The sequence below is a fragment of the Sciurus vulgaris genome (genome assembly GCF_902686455.1).
Source record: "Sciurus vulgaris genome assembly, chromosome: 2".
Classification (NCBI taxonomy): domain Eukaryota; kingdom Metazoa; phylum Chordata; class Mammalia; order Rodentia; family Sciuridae; genus Sciurus; species Sciurus vulgaris.
Window position 1 is genome coordinate 42,789,568 of NC_136462.1, and position 19,112 is coordinate 42,808,679.

General features: G+C 31.5%; 1 protein-coding gene across 2 annotated transcripts in view; it reads right to left on the bottom strand.

Annotated features, from left to right (window-relative positions):
• Positions 1-3,115: 3,115 nt before the first annotated feature.
• PPM1A (protein phosphatase, Mg2+/Mn2+ dependent 1A) overlaps positions 3,116-19,112 on the bottom strand; it is a 46,379-nt gene continuing 30,382 nt past the window's right edge. Inside the window, exons 3-6 of one of the 2 annotated variants that reach the window (XM_079125838.1) lie at positions 16,508-16,625; positions 12,335-12,443; positions 10,849-10,906; positions 3,116-9,881 (exon numbers count right to left, since the gene is read on the bottom strand). In XM_079125838.1, coding sequence (XP_078981964.1) covers positions 9,852-9,881; positions 10,849-10,906; positions 12,335-12,443; positions 16,508-16,625 — 315 coding nt within the window. In that variant the 3' untranslated portion in view covers positions 3,116-9,851. Of the gene's footprint in view, positions 9,882-9,912; positions 10,907-12,334; positions 12,444-16,507; positions 16,626-19,112 lie in introns of those variants that run through there. The other variant, XM_079125837.1, reaches the window with a different exon arrangement.

Sequence of the window (19,112 nt, forward strand, 5' to 3'; positions counted from 1 at the left end):
AAGTACAATCATTTTTCACATGAAGTAACCAAATTTTTATACCTGAATGATTTCTGAAAAAAATTTGACATTAATTCTATAAATTGAAGTTTCAAGAAAATCCCAACAGATTTAGAGAACCAAACATGTGATCTTCAAAAATTGCTACTCCATTCTTCCTTATCTCAAGTTATGGAGACTTGCCAACAGGAAGTTTCTTTCTTGGAACCCTGCTCTTCTTGGGATGAAGTGTTTAAGGACATTGTGGTCTTGTCAGATGCCAGGTCCATCTGGTCCTGAAGCAGGCAAACCTCTCTGATGGTCAAGGTGAACTAGTAACACTACTGATAGTCACTTGGAATTGACTTTGAACAAGGATATTTATACATGTATATGTAAATATACTTAAAACCATACTGTCACTCAACAGCCCGGCCAAAATAACATGTTGCAAAAATCAGCACAGAGTACATGGCGAATAAACCTTTACAGTATGAAAGGATGAAGAATTTGATGATTTTTGACTTTTCTAAAGAGTACTTACATAAGTTAAAAGAAGAATGCAGTCTGGGAAGCTATATATTTAAAATAAAACCAAAGGGAAAAAGCGGAACTTCCTATAATTTAGGCACAAAAGCAGTTTCGTTGCCTTTATTAAATGCTAAGACCACTTTATTATTAAGGATTGTTGCAGTAGGGTGTTTGTTGAAATACATCAAGAAAGGTGGTTAAATAAAGTTAAACGTACATGGATTATATGAATGTTTACTTGCTATGCCTAATGACAAGAAAAGTCATCTCCTATATCCTTCTATTATATCTACTCACTAGAAAATTTTGTTAGGAATGGAAACTTAGTTTAAAAATTTTTCAGTGTTGTAAATAATTGGGAATAACTGTGCTATTATGATAAGGTGAATCTTTGCAAAAATATTTTCATTACATAGAATCAAATGCACATTCAAAATTGTTATAATGAGAATTAGGAAAACAATCTGTGAATGGTTTCAGTATATTAATGGAAGGTATACATATAACTTTGCTGACCCAGAACAGTCACAAACTTTTCTGAGCAAACCCTGGATTTTTAAATACTACATATTTTTTTAAGTCAGTTATTACAAGACAAATACAAACAACAAAATATAATAATAAAAAAATCTTCAAAAGCTACAGCATGGCCCATAGCTTAAGTTAGAGTTTGGCACTTGGAACAAAGAGCCCTCAGTCAACTTTGCAAAGACTACACTTAAAGAAAATTATTTTCACATAATTCCTCAGTGCTGCCTCATATCATAGTAAGTGGGATCCATATATCTCTATACTCCAAGAAGAAAGGAACATTCCAGTCACCTCACTTAATTATGCAATTCAAAATAAATTCTTAAAATTACTTTCCTATCCCATCTTTATTCTGTGTAATAATCCTCTGAAAATTTAAATTACATAATCATTTCCTTTCCTACTTAATACTGGATAACATTTCTCATGCTGCTAAGCAGCATGTTGACCTAATATTAGTATCTCTACAAATTAAGGATTGCATATTATCAAGCCTCATGTTTTCAAATTTGTTGAGAGAGAGCGAGAGTGCACTTTTCTTCAGCTCTGTCACCTGATTCTTAGGGGTCACTCTTAAAACAGAAATAATGAATACCAAATAATGACATGGACTCTGATTACTCAAAAACACCTAATTTCAGATATTACCAAAATGAACTAGATAAAACTTTTGGTTTTATAGATCACAAATGGCCAAATATTGGGAATTGTTTTTGGAAATTATTTTTTGGGGAAAATTTTATTGTGTAGCTATAAGAAAAGCCATAGGGGAAGTGCTTTGGTCTGGAAGAACCACGTCTATTCCTAAAATACAGTACAGAATGACATACATCCACTATTTAGGTAACAAAACAATTATTAACACGAAATACAATTTTATGAAAAGCTTTTAGGATATTCCAAATCACCTTATACAGATATCAGAACAAATAAATAGAATCTTATGCAGACAAAAGGCAATCAGTGAAGCAAAACCTTTTACCAGTATTTGGTCAAGTGGTTAGTTTTTGGCAAATTAACTAAATTCTACAGAAGGCATACAAACCAAGTTTTCTAGGGTAGTTCATCAAACAAAGTTTTCAACTAGGATCAAATTTGATTTGATGGGAAGTTCAATCTAAGCTATTAAGCAAGAACAAGGAAAAACACAAAGAGTATTTCAAATATTAGTCTTTCAGTAAAGGATTAAGAGAAAAAAATAACTGATACAAAAAAATGAAATAGCTTCAACATTTAAAATAACGCCCCCTGCAAAAACTCCTGAACACAAAAATCATAAACAAAACTGCAGAATATAAGTGAAGAGTTACCAGTTACACATAAATCCAACAAATCCTTATTTGTCTCAGCTTTACTTAGTTCTAAGTCTACCATCTTCAGTTACATGCCTAATTACTGTTTTCTTTATACATTTTACAATAAACAAAATTAACCCCTGCAGCTCATAAAATTTCACTGTTACCACTGATTCAATTCTCAAATCTCTCTAATTATGGAAGCAAAGACTAAAAAAGACAAACCTGTACATCACTTTCAGACAATGGTAAACAGAGGACAGAGGTTATATAATCAATTATCAGAATTAGCAGAGGCAGGAAAAACCTCCCTTCTGCACCCTCAAACACACAACATATTTCAGTGCTATTATATAAGCAGGTGCTACACCTTGGATATTAGGTGAGGAAGACCTTTCCCAGGCCATTCCCAATTCCCTGTCTCAACTCTTCAAGGAAGTAAGAAATACATTATGTACTAGAAGACAGACATGGGAATGTTCTTGCCTAAAAGAAACAATTTCTGGCTTCTTTATCTCTGGAATGTTTTAATAATAACCATCAACACAAACTTTTTGGCTTTCAGAAATCTTCCTAAATTAGGAAGAAACAAGTCTAGTTCACATTTTTACTATCAGATTTATCTTTTTGACAAATTTACCCAGTTGAAAAAAAAACAAAAAAAAAACAAAACACAAAACAAAACCCTAAGGTCTTCCAATAACTAATTTCAAAATTTCCAGGTTTATCAGTTAAACAAAAATGCTGCTTTTAATATTAAACAATCATAAATACACACACATTATGCAATTGCCTGTTTATTTAGTGGCACCAGTTTTGCAACTAAAAATTATTTCTACTTTTCATCTCACATACAATCTGCAACCATTCATAGGCTGAATGCAATTTTTCAAAGGACTTGAAAACAAAATTACATTCTTAAAGTTAGAACTGAATTCACATGTTTCTTTGGATCAGGAGATGGTACATCATACAATATACACATTTATGGAATTTCTTTGAATATTTGGGTCACATAACCTGCAAAGTTGATAATGTGGAGAATTCTGCTACACATTGTGTTTAATTTCTGCAGTTAGTTATCTTAGTCTTATAGAGATTTTAAAAAATGAATATATAATGCAACATGCTTTTAACATGTACATGTCTCCCCACTTAAAACAATTATACAAATAAAGTAAAAGAAATTATTTCAATTGTGAAACCAATCAGTACTGGGGCATTGTCACTAAAATATATTTTCTTACAGATGTTGTTGAATTACTCAATGACCAACCAGGTAAAGACAATATTTACTACATTTTCAAAAGTCCCCAAAATGCTAGGGCTGTAGCTCAGTGGTAGAGCACTTGCCTATCATACACAAGGCCCTGGGATTGATCCCTAGCCCTGCCAAAGTGGGGTTGAGTGGTATGGATTCCAAAAATGGGGACTTAAAAACTTTAACTGAACATTCAATTTTTCAATAGACATTAACAATTTCATAAAAATTTTTTCACTAATGATTTTTTAAAAAATCTTATTAATCCTATACATTGGTGGCTATTTAGGTTAGATCCTATTTCTAACATTTTGTATTAAGTACCTAATTCCTTAGAATCTGAAACTAATTTAACATTTAATGAACTCTAATACCAAAATCTTAACACCTGAGTAAGACCTGACAGCTAATGTGTTGTTTATTAATGTTATAGCTGCACTGAGGAGGTTCAGAGACATTCTAGACACAATTTCCATTTTACTCTTCTGTTGAATTTCAAGAGTGGCAAGTCTTAGAGAAAGACATTATCCTCAAAAGTAGTCCCCCCCAAAAGTAGTCCAAATGCTGTTTTTTCACCTTTATAAACTCCCCTGAAATAGTCTTTCAATATCAGATTTGAACTAGGCCCCCTTCCACCTATTCAATCTTTTAAAAAGTAAAACAATTCCTTAAAATAGATTCAAGTTATTTTTATACCCTTGGAATATTTTATGGGCTCTGCAGGAAAAAGAATGATGTCCTATTATGCTATAATCTGGGATCTTTTTTTTTTTTTTTTTCCGGTGCTGGGGATCGAACCCAGGGCCTTGTGCTTACAAGGCAAGCACTCTACCGACTGAGCTATCTCCCCAGCCCCCCTAATCTGGGATCTTAATTGGGAGTGGAGGTAATGAACCACTGCAACACTGCAATTTTTAGGGAATTATGTACACTATATGCATTTTCCTGGGTGAAGGAGTCCTTATGATTCATCTGTCTCAAAGGGCCTGTGACTCCCAAAAAGTTAAGAACCCCTGCTAAAATGAATTTCTGTCACTCACTGTACCAAGTCAAGATAGTACTAATTCTGTTCTGTAACTACTCAATGTTACACATATCTAGCTTCCTTCAGAAAGTACCATACAAATGCAAATATCCCTAAACACTTTTTTTTTTTTTTTTTTTTTTTTTTAACTAGGAGGACTACATAAAAGGAAAAGAAAAACTAAACCATTTTTCTAAACATTTAGCTTAATGAAAAACTGATTAGTAGAAAACTGGTTTGGGGAGCAATGAAAGTAACTGAAGGGCTGTGTTTTAAGGTAAAGAAATACTGTGTTTTTCTTAGTTCTATATTAAGGAATCAGTACTTTTTTTTATATATGATTGCAGGAATCAGTACCTTTTGCCATCATCTTCCTTTAAAAACTAAATACTCAAGCAGTGATTCTTGCTGGCTTATCTGGTTTAAATGTTTTTGAACATTTAAAGCCAGGTCCAGGTTCCTACCACTCTATCCCAAGTTTACTTATTTTCAACCTGGTTTAACAAGTACTAATTGGTCTTGATGAGGTAATGCATTAAGTTTTCCTGCTCACGAAAATGAAATTGGCCTGTTTGGAAGAGGTGGTGGGTGGTGGTGGGGGGCAATGGTGGTGAGACAGACAGACATGTAGAGAAAATGAGGGCAATATTTTCATGCAGGATAAGGAAGAAAAAAAATTATGTCACTTTGTTTTGTTTTTTTTTTTACTTAATCCTTTCACCCATCTCATACAAGTATAAGTTGAATCTTGAGTTTTTCCAATTAGCACCCCAACTCACTGGTTAATATAAATAGGAAACAATGAGAGCAGAGGCCACTAGCTTACAAAACAGGTAAAAAGGAAGAGACTGTGTTGAGGTGAACAAAAGTGAAAAATGCTCTTGACAATAAAGCAGAGCCAATGCCTCTCCTTATTTCTGCAGAATAATAGCACTCAAACTGATATATTTTTGACCAACATACAGTATCATACATTTAGAAAATGTGTTCTTAAATATTTCAAGCATACTCTGAATATATAATTTAAAACAGATACTAACAAAAACACATGGCACATTATTGAAGGAAATACAGTAAAATTAGGCTTCTAAAAATGTTAAAACATGAAGACTTTCTGATGCCTAAAAGAAAAACTATGACTAGTCACTCGATTAAAAAATGGCCAGCTCATCAGCAGTATTTGTAAGCAAAAGTATATGAAACTCCCTAAGGTCCCTTCAAAGAATAAATATTTATATACTGAAATGTTTACATATCTTTTCTAGTACCAAATCCTAATAATGTAAAAATAGCAGAGCTGAGCTAAAAGTATATGCCATGAAATTCAAAATTAAAATAAAAACTAGAAGGAAAGCAGTACCCAATTTCATCTTTTTTTTTTTTTTCTTTTCAGAAATCACATGTTGAATGCCCAAATGAATTTGCCCAGTAACGATGGGTAGTGATTTTAAAATATACAAATGCATGGTAATCATTTGGCTAAAATTTGTCAACATGGGCACAGTGTGATAAAGAAAAGAAGACAGAGGTTTACTTAAATAAAATCAGTTTAGCTAGAGATACATATTTTTTAAATGCCCTAAACTCAAACCCCATCTGTATTCCCAGGGTTAGAGAATTCTAAGCAATCCACTACTTATTTCTGACTTGCTGCTGCCAACAGGATAAGTGATGGTCATTCATTATAGACAATTCAGAATACTTTTAGACTTAAGCCTTGCTTCATCAGTCTAATTCTATTCTTATGCTAAGATAAATTTTCTTTTGAATGAGATTTTTTAGCTTTGGGGAGGAGAAAATAAACAGAAGAGTTTTCAGGTGAATAAAAGAAGCAAAATGAGCTCTTTAGGGCAGAGGCATGCCTTTTGTTCAGGAAAATTCCCGGCAAACAGAAGGTAGGCAACATATATGCCTATTTTTTTTTTTTTTTTTTTTTGGATGAGTGATCCAGTTATAATACTAACATACTTTAGATTATTAGTTCTGCTCAAATGCAAACTCTTTGAAGATAAGGACCCACTTGATTTATTTATAGTCTTGAATTTAACCTAGATCAGTGTTTTGTAGGTAACAAAACACTTTGGAAAAACTGAGTTATTAGCTAGATTAATATATGGTCAAATGCATGATCACTGGAATTCTGATTATTTGAAGTATATAACTGATTTATTCTCAAATCCAGATTTCTTAATGTTACGATGTTTGCATAAAAAATTAAGCTGGAGTAACTGCAATAATTCTCTAGAAACAACTTAATGTGCTACAATTAAAAATGTCTGAAGATGGATCTAAATGTGAATAAGTACCACTTGGATTTTTTTTTAAAAGATAATACTAATACAGAGAACTACTTCTGTTATCTGTAAAAGTATATTCCTAAAGAAGGGGAAATTAGGAGATCTTACCTTGTTAAAACAATAAGAAATAGGTAAATGAAGTATTTTTAATGTTAGTAAGAGTCTGCTATACAAAACTGAATTTCTGACTAACAGAAGTAAATTGGGCTTATCATAATATGGTATTTAAATGAAAGTTTAATCTTAATAAATCTGCATTATCAGGCAAGAACTCCCCCCCCCCCCCCCCCCCCCCCCAAAAAAAAAAAACCAGAATCATCCAAAAATTCTGAGGCAATGCCCTGAGATGCTAATTAGTATTAAAAAAGAGTGGGGGTTGAGAATTTAAGAGGTACAAAAATGAAGTGCACTGAAGAAGTGCAAAAGTGCCTTTTAAGTGTGGCTGGTTTCTCACCATGACCATTACCCCAGGAGTCAAGCAGTCTGCTATTACAATATATAGTTCCTTTCTGTATTTTTACAATGAAAAGTTATATCTAGTATGGCAGTGTTGACTCATGTGGAAAAGATTTAGTCTTCTTAAATCACACTTAAACACAGTTTTCTCTTATTTCCAGTCAATTTCAATATGAATAATTTTAACAGAGGAGTATATTGATCTTCTCTTTTTTTGTTTAAAGACTCTCAAAAAAGGTTATAGATATGCTGTGCTATTATGGTTTGAAATATAGCTTTCCATCATGTTTTACTTATGGTTCAAGTTTTGCATCTCAAAAGCTACCACAATCCAGTTCGACATTTTGAAAATTCTGAAACTAAAAACTTTCAGTTATTAAAAAGTCAAGGAACTGGTTTGTTGTGATAGGGATTCAGCTTTCAGTATTGGTAATCAATTTATACTAGAAGCACTGATATTCATTACGTGCACATTAAATGCTTGCAAAGTCATAACTTAGAACATTATCATACTTCGCACTCTACCACAGATTTAGACATTAAGCATTTATTGTAAGTTAAGTAAGGAATTAGTTCTGTAACTCCAACTTGTCGAAATTTCTAAATGTAAATAGTACTTCAGTTTTTCTTCGTTCATGCTGGATTAAGAGATAAATTAAATACAATTAAATTACATTTAATCACCTCACAAATAAGGGAGATACTGAAAAGAGGTTGCTGGTATGTAACTACTTAAATCTGAGACATTTCACATTACTTTTCCTACTATTTCCCTAACTTTACATTAGCTTTAAGGCTATATATACAAATATGTATATTTCCAAGTTAAGGGGAAAAAAACAAAACAAAATGTTTTATACTAACTTTATACACAAACTTCTGATTTTGTATTTACTGTTGTATTTTAATCTTACATTTTAATAGTTTCCTAGTGGAGAATCTGCCTACTAACTGGTTCATTTACATGATAATAAATACAATATTCAACCTAGAAAGACAAAAATACAGAAGGGCACAGAACAGTAGTCTTTTCAATGTGACAGATTGTAAAACTTACTTTCACATGCTTAATCAGAAGAATTTAAGCCTAAATTAAATTAGGTATGTTTATATCTACAGTTCCTTAAGCTTTGAAATTTATTTTTAAAGGCCAACAGCTAAATATTATCAACATGCTATATTTCAAATCACAAATACATCTTAACCACTTGGATTCTAAAGACATGGGCCAATTAAAAGTCACAGGCAAACACACAAACACACAGGTACCTACCATAGAGTGTTAGATTGTCAAACTTTGACAATTATTTTAATTAAACAGTAGGCAAATTCAAGCTAATGTATATCTTAATGAAAAGTAAGCAGCCTGAAAGAAATTTATTTTAAAAACAAATTAAGGAACAAGAGAGACTTAAATCTTTTAGTTTTTCTAATGGAAGGAAAACAATGTCTTCTGTGCCTGAAATAGTACTGTCCAACTAAAAGAGACTAACATCTTTCCCTATGAGAAAACTTCTCATTTACAATGGTATGGTGTTTTAAAAGGCCGGGATAAAAGAGGAATTACACATACATGATTAAATTTCTTGTTTGTTAAATCAAGCTTTATTGATAAAATGGAATTCAGAATATCTTACTAGGAACAGCAGCAGGCCCAGCCAATCATGATAGCAAAAATGTGGCAGTCTCCTACTATATGTAGGAAGCTGCTGCTTATCAATTAGTAATTAAATGTAAGGACTTGTAAAAGAGGTGCAAAGAATCAAGGCATTTTAGCCCCAAGATTGATATTCTTATGAATATACTGTATTACCTGCAATACTCACGGCAACAAGGAGAGAACATCCTGAAAAATAGTTAAATGAAGAGAGTGGCTTTATCAACAATGCCAATCCCTTGCCAAGAACATTAAGATAGTTTTCCATAACTCCTGGGATATTCAGCTCTGTAAGATTTTGAAATTCTTCTCCATAATCATGTGCATGTTTGAGCACCTAGCTGACATGGCTGCTGCTCTCCCTGTCCCAACCCCAAATCCAAACATAACATGACTTGAAGGGCTATATATCTGTTGCATCACACAACAAGCCAAACATTTCTTGTATCTTCAATAGTGATTTTAAAGCAGTTCATAATTAAATATGAGCATTTTGTACAAGGACAATTACACTTTACAAAAAAAACAAAATCATACAACAAAAATTGCTGGAGTCTGATTTACAACATGAATTATGGTTTGAAATCACGTTTACATAAGTCTCAAATTTACAAAAAAAAAAAAAAAAAAAAAAAAAAAGAAAGAAAAAGAAAATCAGTTCTGGGCTAGCTGTTGTACTGCTGAAGTTCTCTGGTGTAATCACTCTCACCCATGCCATATCCCCTTCCTTAAGTTGAGGCTGGATGCTAAAAGGTTCAACAAAGTTGAGTTGTACTCTCCTTTGGAAGTGAAGGTAAACTCCACGGCTAGATGAGTAGTTTTACCACATGTCATCAGTTGATGCTGAGTCCTTTATAAAAGGAAACAAAACAAGGTACTAAATAAAAGCTTAAACGTGCCAGAGTATATACTTTGTGGAAGTGTAAGAGCAGTAAGGCCTTGTAAAGCTGTCTTTTAGAACATCAATTTTTTTAAAAGAATATGTAAGTGTGTATATATGGAATATCAATATTTAAATTGTTCTAGGAATTAACCTTCCATTTTGTTTCTGAAAAATATTGGAATGATTTTACTGTGAGGCTGACCAAATGTGTCACTAAAGCAATAAAACTATGAAAAAGGATTCTTTGATAAGATTCAATTTTTTTGAACACTGCTTCTATAAACTTTTATTACATCATAACAGATTAAGACTTCAAATGAGATTTTAGCAAGCTTCATAATGTAATAAATGAACTATTTCAGAGCTGTGTCCAAATGATTTCAAGTTATCATATTCCTATAAACGTAACAGAATTGCAAATGGAAACTTAATTAGAGATATATGGCATTCTAATGTTTGTTTATAGAAACAGAACCCTAATATTTAAATGAAGAATATACTTCAGAATTTTAGACAAAAGTATTTCCACGCATAAAAACTACTTACTAGAATGACTAGAACGTTCTGAAGTTCTGTTGTAGCTATAAAGCTCAGATTAGTTGAAGATTCTGATAGAAATATTATCCCAATTATAAATTAAAATTTGGTGGAGGCAAGCCTTCTGAAGTTGACTGTAGAGGCTTTTATAAGAAACCAGAAAAAAAAAATCAAAGGAACTTCTTTTTTGAGAGAGGTGGCCACTCACCAAGATTATGTCCTCAATCACTAGTACTGTGGTGCAGGCAGAGATCAGAGCAAGCAGAGTTCAGAGCAATCAATCAGGGGTGTGTGTAAGAGAATGGGTGCAGTGAACAGCTCTGCAAAAACAGGTAGGAAGGATATGCATTTAGAGTGGAGGGGAAGGAAAAGCAGAGGGAGCTAAAATACTACTTACAGTGTCATCATTTTTGTAAGGATTCAGTCTATTGTAAACAGCTTCAATTACATTCCGCCTAAATTTTAAAAAAATACAGAAGATTAATTTTTCAGAAAGTATAACAATGCTTAATAACTCACATTCAGGTGTTCACTAAAATTTCAATGGTAATCTTACATGTATAAATCACTTAGTTTCTACTGTTAATAAGCTAGCCTCACTTTAGGATATTTGTGCACCAATGTTAGATTAGAGGTGAATTTACTCAAAAAATGTAGCATTCCACTAACCCAGTTAATAGAAGACTGAAAGTCATGGCTTAAGACAACACCCCACCTCCCCAAATTAACAACAGGCTGTACGAACTACTATTTGAACTGGAGGCTGAGTCACCAATGGTAACGCCAATCTAAAGACATAAAACTAGTTATGAAGTAGAAGTAACTTCAATATCTGTTATGATACAAATAATTCACATATACTTTATATTTAAATTTCTGCTTTTCTTAATGTCCCAAAGGGGGGAAAAAAAACTCTATTAAAATCCAAAATGTCAAATTTGACATTTCCTGGAAAAAAAAAACTCTATTAAAATCCAAAATGTCAAATTTGACATTTCCATGACAAATCAGGAATTAGCTTTGGAATAGTATTTTCATTTAAAAATTTGTAATGGTCCTTAGAAATTTAGTGCCCTTATTTCCAAAACGGGTTTGAAACAATTTTATAGACAATCACAGAAGGTCATATGAAATGTTTCCAAAAATAAAAGCTTCAAACGGGAACTTTTACAATAACTAGTGAAATGATTGGCTACATCTGCAAAATACAGTGGAGAATCAAGGAAATCAGTTAATTGTATATCTTTGTAGGTCAATTATTTGGATAATTGAGATAAAAATGCTTTAAGCATTTGATTATAAAACTGCTTGAATTCTCCGATTTAAGGACAGAAATAAACTTAATATTTACCACAAACCAGTCCACTCTACAAACTAAAGTGGAAAAAGGTCAAGAAATGCATCCTACCATGTTCCCTGACACTCACACCAACTAACCAGCAATCAATAACCAAAAACAATTGGAAAAATGAAAGATACAGAATCATGATTCAGAAGTTGGAAGAGAAATCTTTGGGATGTTAAGTCTGTCTAGGAATTGACAAAATAAAATTACACTACTACTAATAACAACAGATAGTAGTGCCATGTAATTTAGTTACGAGAATTTTTTCTCTATGAGAAAATCAATGTCACCCAGCTTCCACTAAAGACAATCTTCAGCATAATACATAATACAGAAGTAACAAACAACAGTATTCTGGTATCTATTTCTAAACAAGCACCAAATATCCTAACACCAAAATACTGACATCACAGGTTAAATATTTTGAAAACACAGGTAAATACATTATTTTTAAAAATTAGGTAAAAACACACTTAATCAAGGAACACAACATTTTCATATACTGAAAGAAAGCTTAAGTGTGCAGAATGTAACTTACTTGCTTGCCAATTCACCCCCTGGTGGGAGGCTGGGGATGTTCTCACTTGCTAATGTGCGCATCACATGGACTAAGTCGGGGACGCCTTCTCCCTGCTTCTTTATGATTTCTGGGAATCAGAAGTACTTTTTTTGTAAGTGTTATCCAAATTTAATTAATTAAAAAAAAAAAAACTGAAACAAAGATAACTTAAGGTTCTAAAGATGGCATTTACCATATCTGAGATTTTCTAAACTGGTATATCATTTAAAAAAACAAAACAAACAAAAAAAAAAAACCAGACTAACTTCAAAGAATGAAAATAATCAAGATAAAACGTGAAAAGAAAAAATATTTCATGTTAAACTGACGTGTTACATAATCAGGGACATGTGTACGAATGAAGATATCTTTTCTTAAGATGTCAACTAGTTACTTCTGAGGAGACCAACTCCTCTCTTTAGACTGGATACATGTTTCCTGAACTTTGTCCTGTAAAATACATTGCATGAATTTGAAAAAAAAATTAAATTTAAATTCAAGAATTCAAGATTTGAAAAAACTAATCTTTAAGTATGGAAAATTTATTGATCATATACTAACTCAAATCACTTTTACATCATATGTTTATATTTGCAAAATGATACTGAAGTAGCATGCACATGTTAGGTTATATACTTGAACATCACTCTCAGCTCAATTTTCTTTAAAATATCTTTGAACAATGTATAGATACATAATACTGTTTCCTTCATTGATTACTTGAATGGAAAAGATCTAAATTTCATGACAAAAATTTTTTTTAAATGAAAGATATAATAAATGGCACTACTGCATTTAAAATAATTTCAAAACATTATTAAATGGGTATAGCAGTGTTATGCAGATGCGCATTGTTTTTTAAATCACAGAATATCAAAAACTATGAACAAAGAACCTTACAAAGAACTCTAAAACTAAGTATAGAAGTCTTCACTTGGAGTTTTAGTACATTTACTCTACATGCAAATTCAAGCCAAAGGTATTTGTAGGTTATATGTTCAAGTTTTGTTTTTCAATGTTTAAAAACAATATTTTCTTTGTCATTACTGGGCAAGAAATTATCACTTTAATTCTCCATTTGTAAATACCTTAGAGAATAACAATGCATATAAAGATCTTTCATCCTTTGATCAAGCCTCAAAATATTAATTCATCATTAAAGGCACATATTAAAAGACAGACATTCGCTACCCACAAAATGTCTTTAAGTGGCTCAAATTGTCTTTTTAGAATAAAGGTCAAATTTACCATCTATTATTTTTGCCTTTTTTTTTTTTTTTTTTAAACCAGTCTTAAGTCTGAACAAAAAGCAAGGATCTCAGATTTGGTTTGCCAAGTTCCTTTATTGTTCTTTAACATCTAATATATTTATTCTACATGATTCTAATGCTGGAAATCTGCTATACAAAAATAAAGGGATTTGATGTTTACCTAAGCTACACAATTTCACAATCTAAAACTGTAATACACTTAACACACAGTCTCTACTAAGCCAATACAATTATGTGGATAGATAACTAGATACAACAGAAATGAACACTAATGATAAATTCAACCAATGATGGTTTCAGGTCCAAAAAATCATTACTCTGAATCATCTAAATTTGATGTATCTTGTATTTTGTTAAAATTTAAGTTAGGAAGTTTGAACTGTAAAGAAAAATTATAGGAAAACAAATTCTTTTAAAAAAATTAATGAGAGGCTTTAAAAATAGTTAATATCTCCTATTCCTGTGTAGGATAATCCATTGAAACTATCTGAAAATCAATACTATACTAGCCTTGCTTCTTTCTGCTTTTAAAAAACAGAAATTTTAAAAAGTATTCCTTTAACTGCTCTTGAACTATACATTTTAATTATAACTGTAAAAAACTGAGTCCTTTTTATAAAGAATATATATGTATAGAATTATCCATATTTCATATACATATGTACAAACACATTCTTTCTACCCCAGCTCCCCCAACCTCTGCTTCCATCAAATTTGAGGGATTCTATTAGTTATCTTCAAATCAGCAATTTTAAAGCTCAGGCAGTCAGTAGCAAAGATTTTTAAAAATATATACACATTAAGTATAATTTTAAATTGGCTTAGAAGAACCACAAACTTAATAGTAATCTGGTTAAATAATGTGCTGAATCCTTTCACATCCCCATTCAAGTATTTAGAAGATCACAGACAACAGGAGAAATAAGAATCTAAAAAGCTTTGTCCTTTACTACATTGTAAACAGAAATGTCAAAAAATGTTGAAAGCAAATAAAATGAGATTTAGTAGGGCACAATAAATTTAGTTAAGGCATGTATTTAAGGAAAGAAATGAGAAAGAAAAAGGTATGTGGTGCCTATTTTGAAAACTGAATGCAATATTTCTTCACTTAAAACACACAATATCTTTCACAATGCAAATAGTTACACTGTCTTTAAACAGCTGCACTTTTTAATGTAATATTTATTCTTTAGTTGCAGTTTCATCAAATCTACCTAAGAATATCATATTTAATTTATGATACATAATCTCCAATTAAATGGTACAAGTATTAACACTTCAACATGTCAAAAATATTGAGTATTAATGTAAACTGTCCAGTTGGCAATTGCTTGATAATAAGTAATAAAAACTCAATATTGTAACAAAATTATGTAAAGTGAATACTTCATAAATAATCAAAAACTTACTTTAGAGGGTACACACTGAAAAGCAGCATTTCTAAAATTTGATCTCATTTAATAGTAAAAATAATAAAGTAATTAAACTACTAATAAATTAATAAAAAAACATATATTACCAAGTTAAAGTACCAAAACATTACAAACCAACTTATCCCTATACATATTATACTTATTGTTTCATATTTTCCCACTAATCAGCAGTTTAAGCCAATGACTTCATAGCATTCTAAATACTTATTTTTCTGTCATCTATAAATAACTTAAATTGAAATTATTAATTTAAAACATAAAAATTCCAAGACTCTTGGTAATAGTGAGGAAAAATGCATTGAATAGTATGTCCAATGAATGAATACTAATAGTACAAACACATACTAGATATTATCACTATCGAGTGGAGGAAAGCAATAAAAATAAAGTAGTAGTTCTAGACAGTACTAAAAATCAAAACCAATCATGACTATTCTATCAGCCTGATTATGACTGATATCAAACAGTAAAAAGGAAGTAAAATTAAGAAGCATACTTATTTTAATAATGTAGGCACTGTGGGATATTACAGTGTGGTAGGTCAATGCTTGCATGCCATTAGAAGTCTTTAACATGCAAATTACTGACATCAGGAGCCCAAAATGCATTTTTTTTTTTACAGTAAATCATATCAAGTTTTTCTGCTTATAGAAAATGCATTAACTATATGCTTATTATACGTATGCAATAAATGAAATTCTCTGAGGAAACAATGTTTACACCAAGTAGTAGCTGCATCCAAGATTAAACTTTTTCAAATATTTAAAGGCATTGTACTTGAGAGGTACAAATACTTTTCTATTTGTTTCAAGGTAATCTGCAGAATTACAAAAATATATTCCTAGAATTCCCAATTTATTCTTTATTTTATTTAGTGGTTACATTTCTGCTAGGTAGAGAAATATTCCTTCTATTCTAATCTATCTTATTAGGTGGGACAGTTTATGGCTCAGACAAGAAGCCATGAAACAATGTAAAACAAAAATTAAAAAACTCTGGCATATGAAAGTTGTTAATAACCAGGTTGTGACCTTCAAATTATAAAAGTAAAACAAAACAAAATAAACTTCTAGAGATTTTAAATTAGCAATACACAACTATTCACAGAAAGATGGTATAATAAACAAACCACAAATCAGAATTTCCTGGCATAAAATTACTAATGCCAGTGAAATTTTAAGAATTTTAGAGCCTGCAACATTTTGGCCTTTTGAAACAAAAGTATCCTGAACAGAACGTATAAATTCACGCTAGCTGTTATTTCTAGCATGTGAAGGACAACTGCATACATACTTCTAAAAGCTACTACAGAATGTCCTTTCCCATTTTTGCACACTAAAACTAATTGTTAAAGGCATATAAAAGTTCTAAAAGCTAAAATGTTAAAGTTTGATTGTGTTGAAGGTTTTTCTTTAATAAAGCTACTTATTTTTTGTTAAATGATCCACCTTCTACTCTGCATTCCAGGTACTTGTCCAACTCTGCCTCTTTCTTCACTGCTTCTGGTGATACTTTGGGTGCATTTGGAAAACAGATCAAAATCACACTCATGTTGTCTCGACTTCCCTGGGAAGAAAAAGTTTGAGAAAATATTTTGATTTTCTTTTTACTTTTCAAAGCCTTGAGACTCTTTATAGCTATGCCAATTACAGTTACACTTGTGCTAGTGTATATGTTATTGTTAAGAAAAAAATATGTATATTGGGGGAGGGCAGTTGCCCCCACATAGCATATTAAATGTACAGTATAATCAACCCTTCAAAAAGACAAAAGAAACATTAGAGATTAAATGCTACAGTAATAATCATTTCTAAAACTTCTATAAAGCAAAATTGTTTCTAAATATTTACTAATGGCTTAGTTAACTTGAAATGATACCTAACATACATACAAACAGAAACATCATTTACTCCAGATATCATGGTAGAAAATGCTAGTGGTATTCTTTACAATTAGGATTTGTCCTATTTTATATGTATATTTGACAAATGTACATTTAAAATAATTATAAGTTTGGGAGCTAATACATTTTGCTTCCTAAGTAGTAATATGGAATCAGAAGTACAACTACATATATAATAAAGTTTATAAATCAATTTTTAACTCTTCTTAAAAAAAAAAAAACTGACAATTTGGTAAGTACATTTACTTAAAGACATCTAAGTATTCAAACTGCTGTAATTAAAACACTTGCCTTCCCTACATCCTCCTTCCCATCAGTTATTGGAATTAACTTTGACATTTTAAGTTCTTAATTCAATTATATGGAAAAATGAACCTTACAGCATTAAACCACAAACAATACAAATAAATTAATATTAGAAAGACAATCATGGAAGAAAACTACTTGAGGCAAATGTTAAGGTATCAAATAAATTTTGAGGCTGTGGGGGCACTGAAGGTTGAACTCAGGGACACTCAACCACTGAGCTACATCCCCAGCCCAATTTTGTATTTTATTTAGATACAGGGTCTCACTGAATTGTTTGGCACCTTGCCATTGCTGAGACTGGCTTTGAACTTGAAATCCTCCTGCCTCAGCCTCCTGAGATGCTGGGATTATATAAGCATGTACCACCGAGCACCCAGTTTAAATAATTTTTTAAAGTAGAGAAGAATACAAGAGATAAAGTAGAATCTGAATCATAATTTACTAACAATTCTCAAGAAAAATTTTAAATTTAGGCAATAAGTACTTAATTTTCAAAGAGAGTGCTACTTTCATGCACACTAAGTGACAACACATGCACCTTAAATCATTATTCAGTCCCACAATTGAGAAACTGATAGCATGCACTATCAAGTTTATAATCTATTGCCTTTTGTGTTGGATATTATATAAACCTAATTTCTAAGTGTGATCAGATTTTAAGATTTTAAGTTTAGTTGATTGTATGCATATAAAGCTACAGAGAATATTATGTTGACTTTTTGTTTCTGCATGTTAAAAGAAAATCAAACATATAACCTCAGAGTTTTACAAAAATCATCATTTGTTAAAAAAAAAAATCAAAGAATGAATTAATGAGCATTATTAACAAAATAGAACAAAGATTGTGGCTCAGTAGTAGAGCGCTTGCCAAGCATGTGTGAAGCACTGGGCTCAATTCTCAGCACCACATACAAATAAATAAATAAAGGTTCATCAACAGCAACAAAAAAACCCACTTAATCTAAGTCAAGGACCTAGATTTTCTAGTCTTAACACTGCTACTAAGCTGAATAATACTATAGAAGTCAGTTATAACTTCTCCAGGGACGGAATCAGCATTAATTGGGTATATTATATGCTAGACTAGGTAATTATATAGAGATATGTGTATGTATGTGTATTCATTAATGTAAGTTCCCAACAGTCCTATGAATTAGATACTAATATATCTATATTTTATAGCTGAGAGAGGTTGAACAATTTGTTCAAGACTGAAGAGTACAAAAATAATAGAGGTAAGCCTTGTTTCCAGGTCTGTTTGACTCTTAAGTCCGCAGAACATTCTCTGGTTTCAGCTTCCTCATCTGTAAAATAAAGGGGCTAAGCTAGCTTATCTATGTACAAGATCCCATTTGATCCTCCCAACCACCCCATGAAATAGGGTAATAGCTATCTTCTTTACAATTAAAGAAACTGATTTTCCAAAGAGTTTAAATAGCTTACCTGAAGACATACACAGTCCTATACCAAATTTTTCTGACTTCGTGTACTAGGCCATTTCCTATTATATCATACCAAATAACTACTGAAGTCCTTTTGTTGGTGCTACAGATTCATTAAACCATAGATGTATATTACTTCCATAAAATGTGCTAAGGTATCACATGGTAAAAATACTAAAAATTCTAAAAAGCTTTTCATTTATAGATACTGAGGCCTAATCTTCCCCACTCTCACGCTTCTAAAACACATACTCTAATATACACTTTTCACCTTTGACAATCTACACAAGCTTAATCATGGTTAAAAACTAAACATTTAGATTGTAACTCCTGCATAGATGGTAATCAGTTAATCTATTTCTAAATAAAAAGTTCTCCTTATATTTTCATAATCGGTAG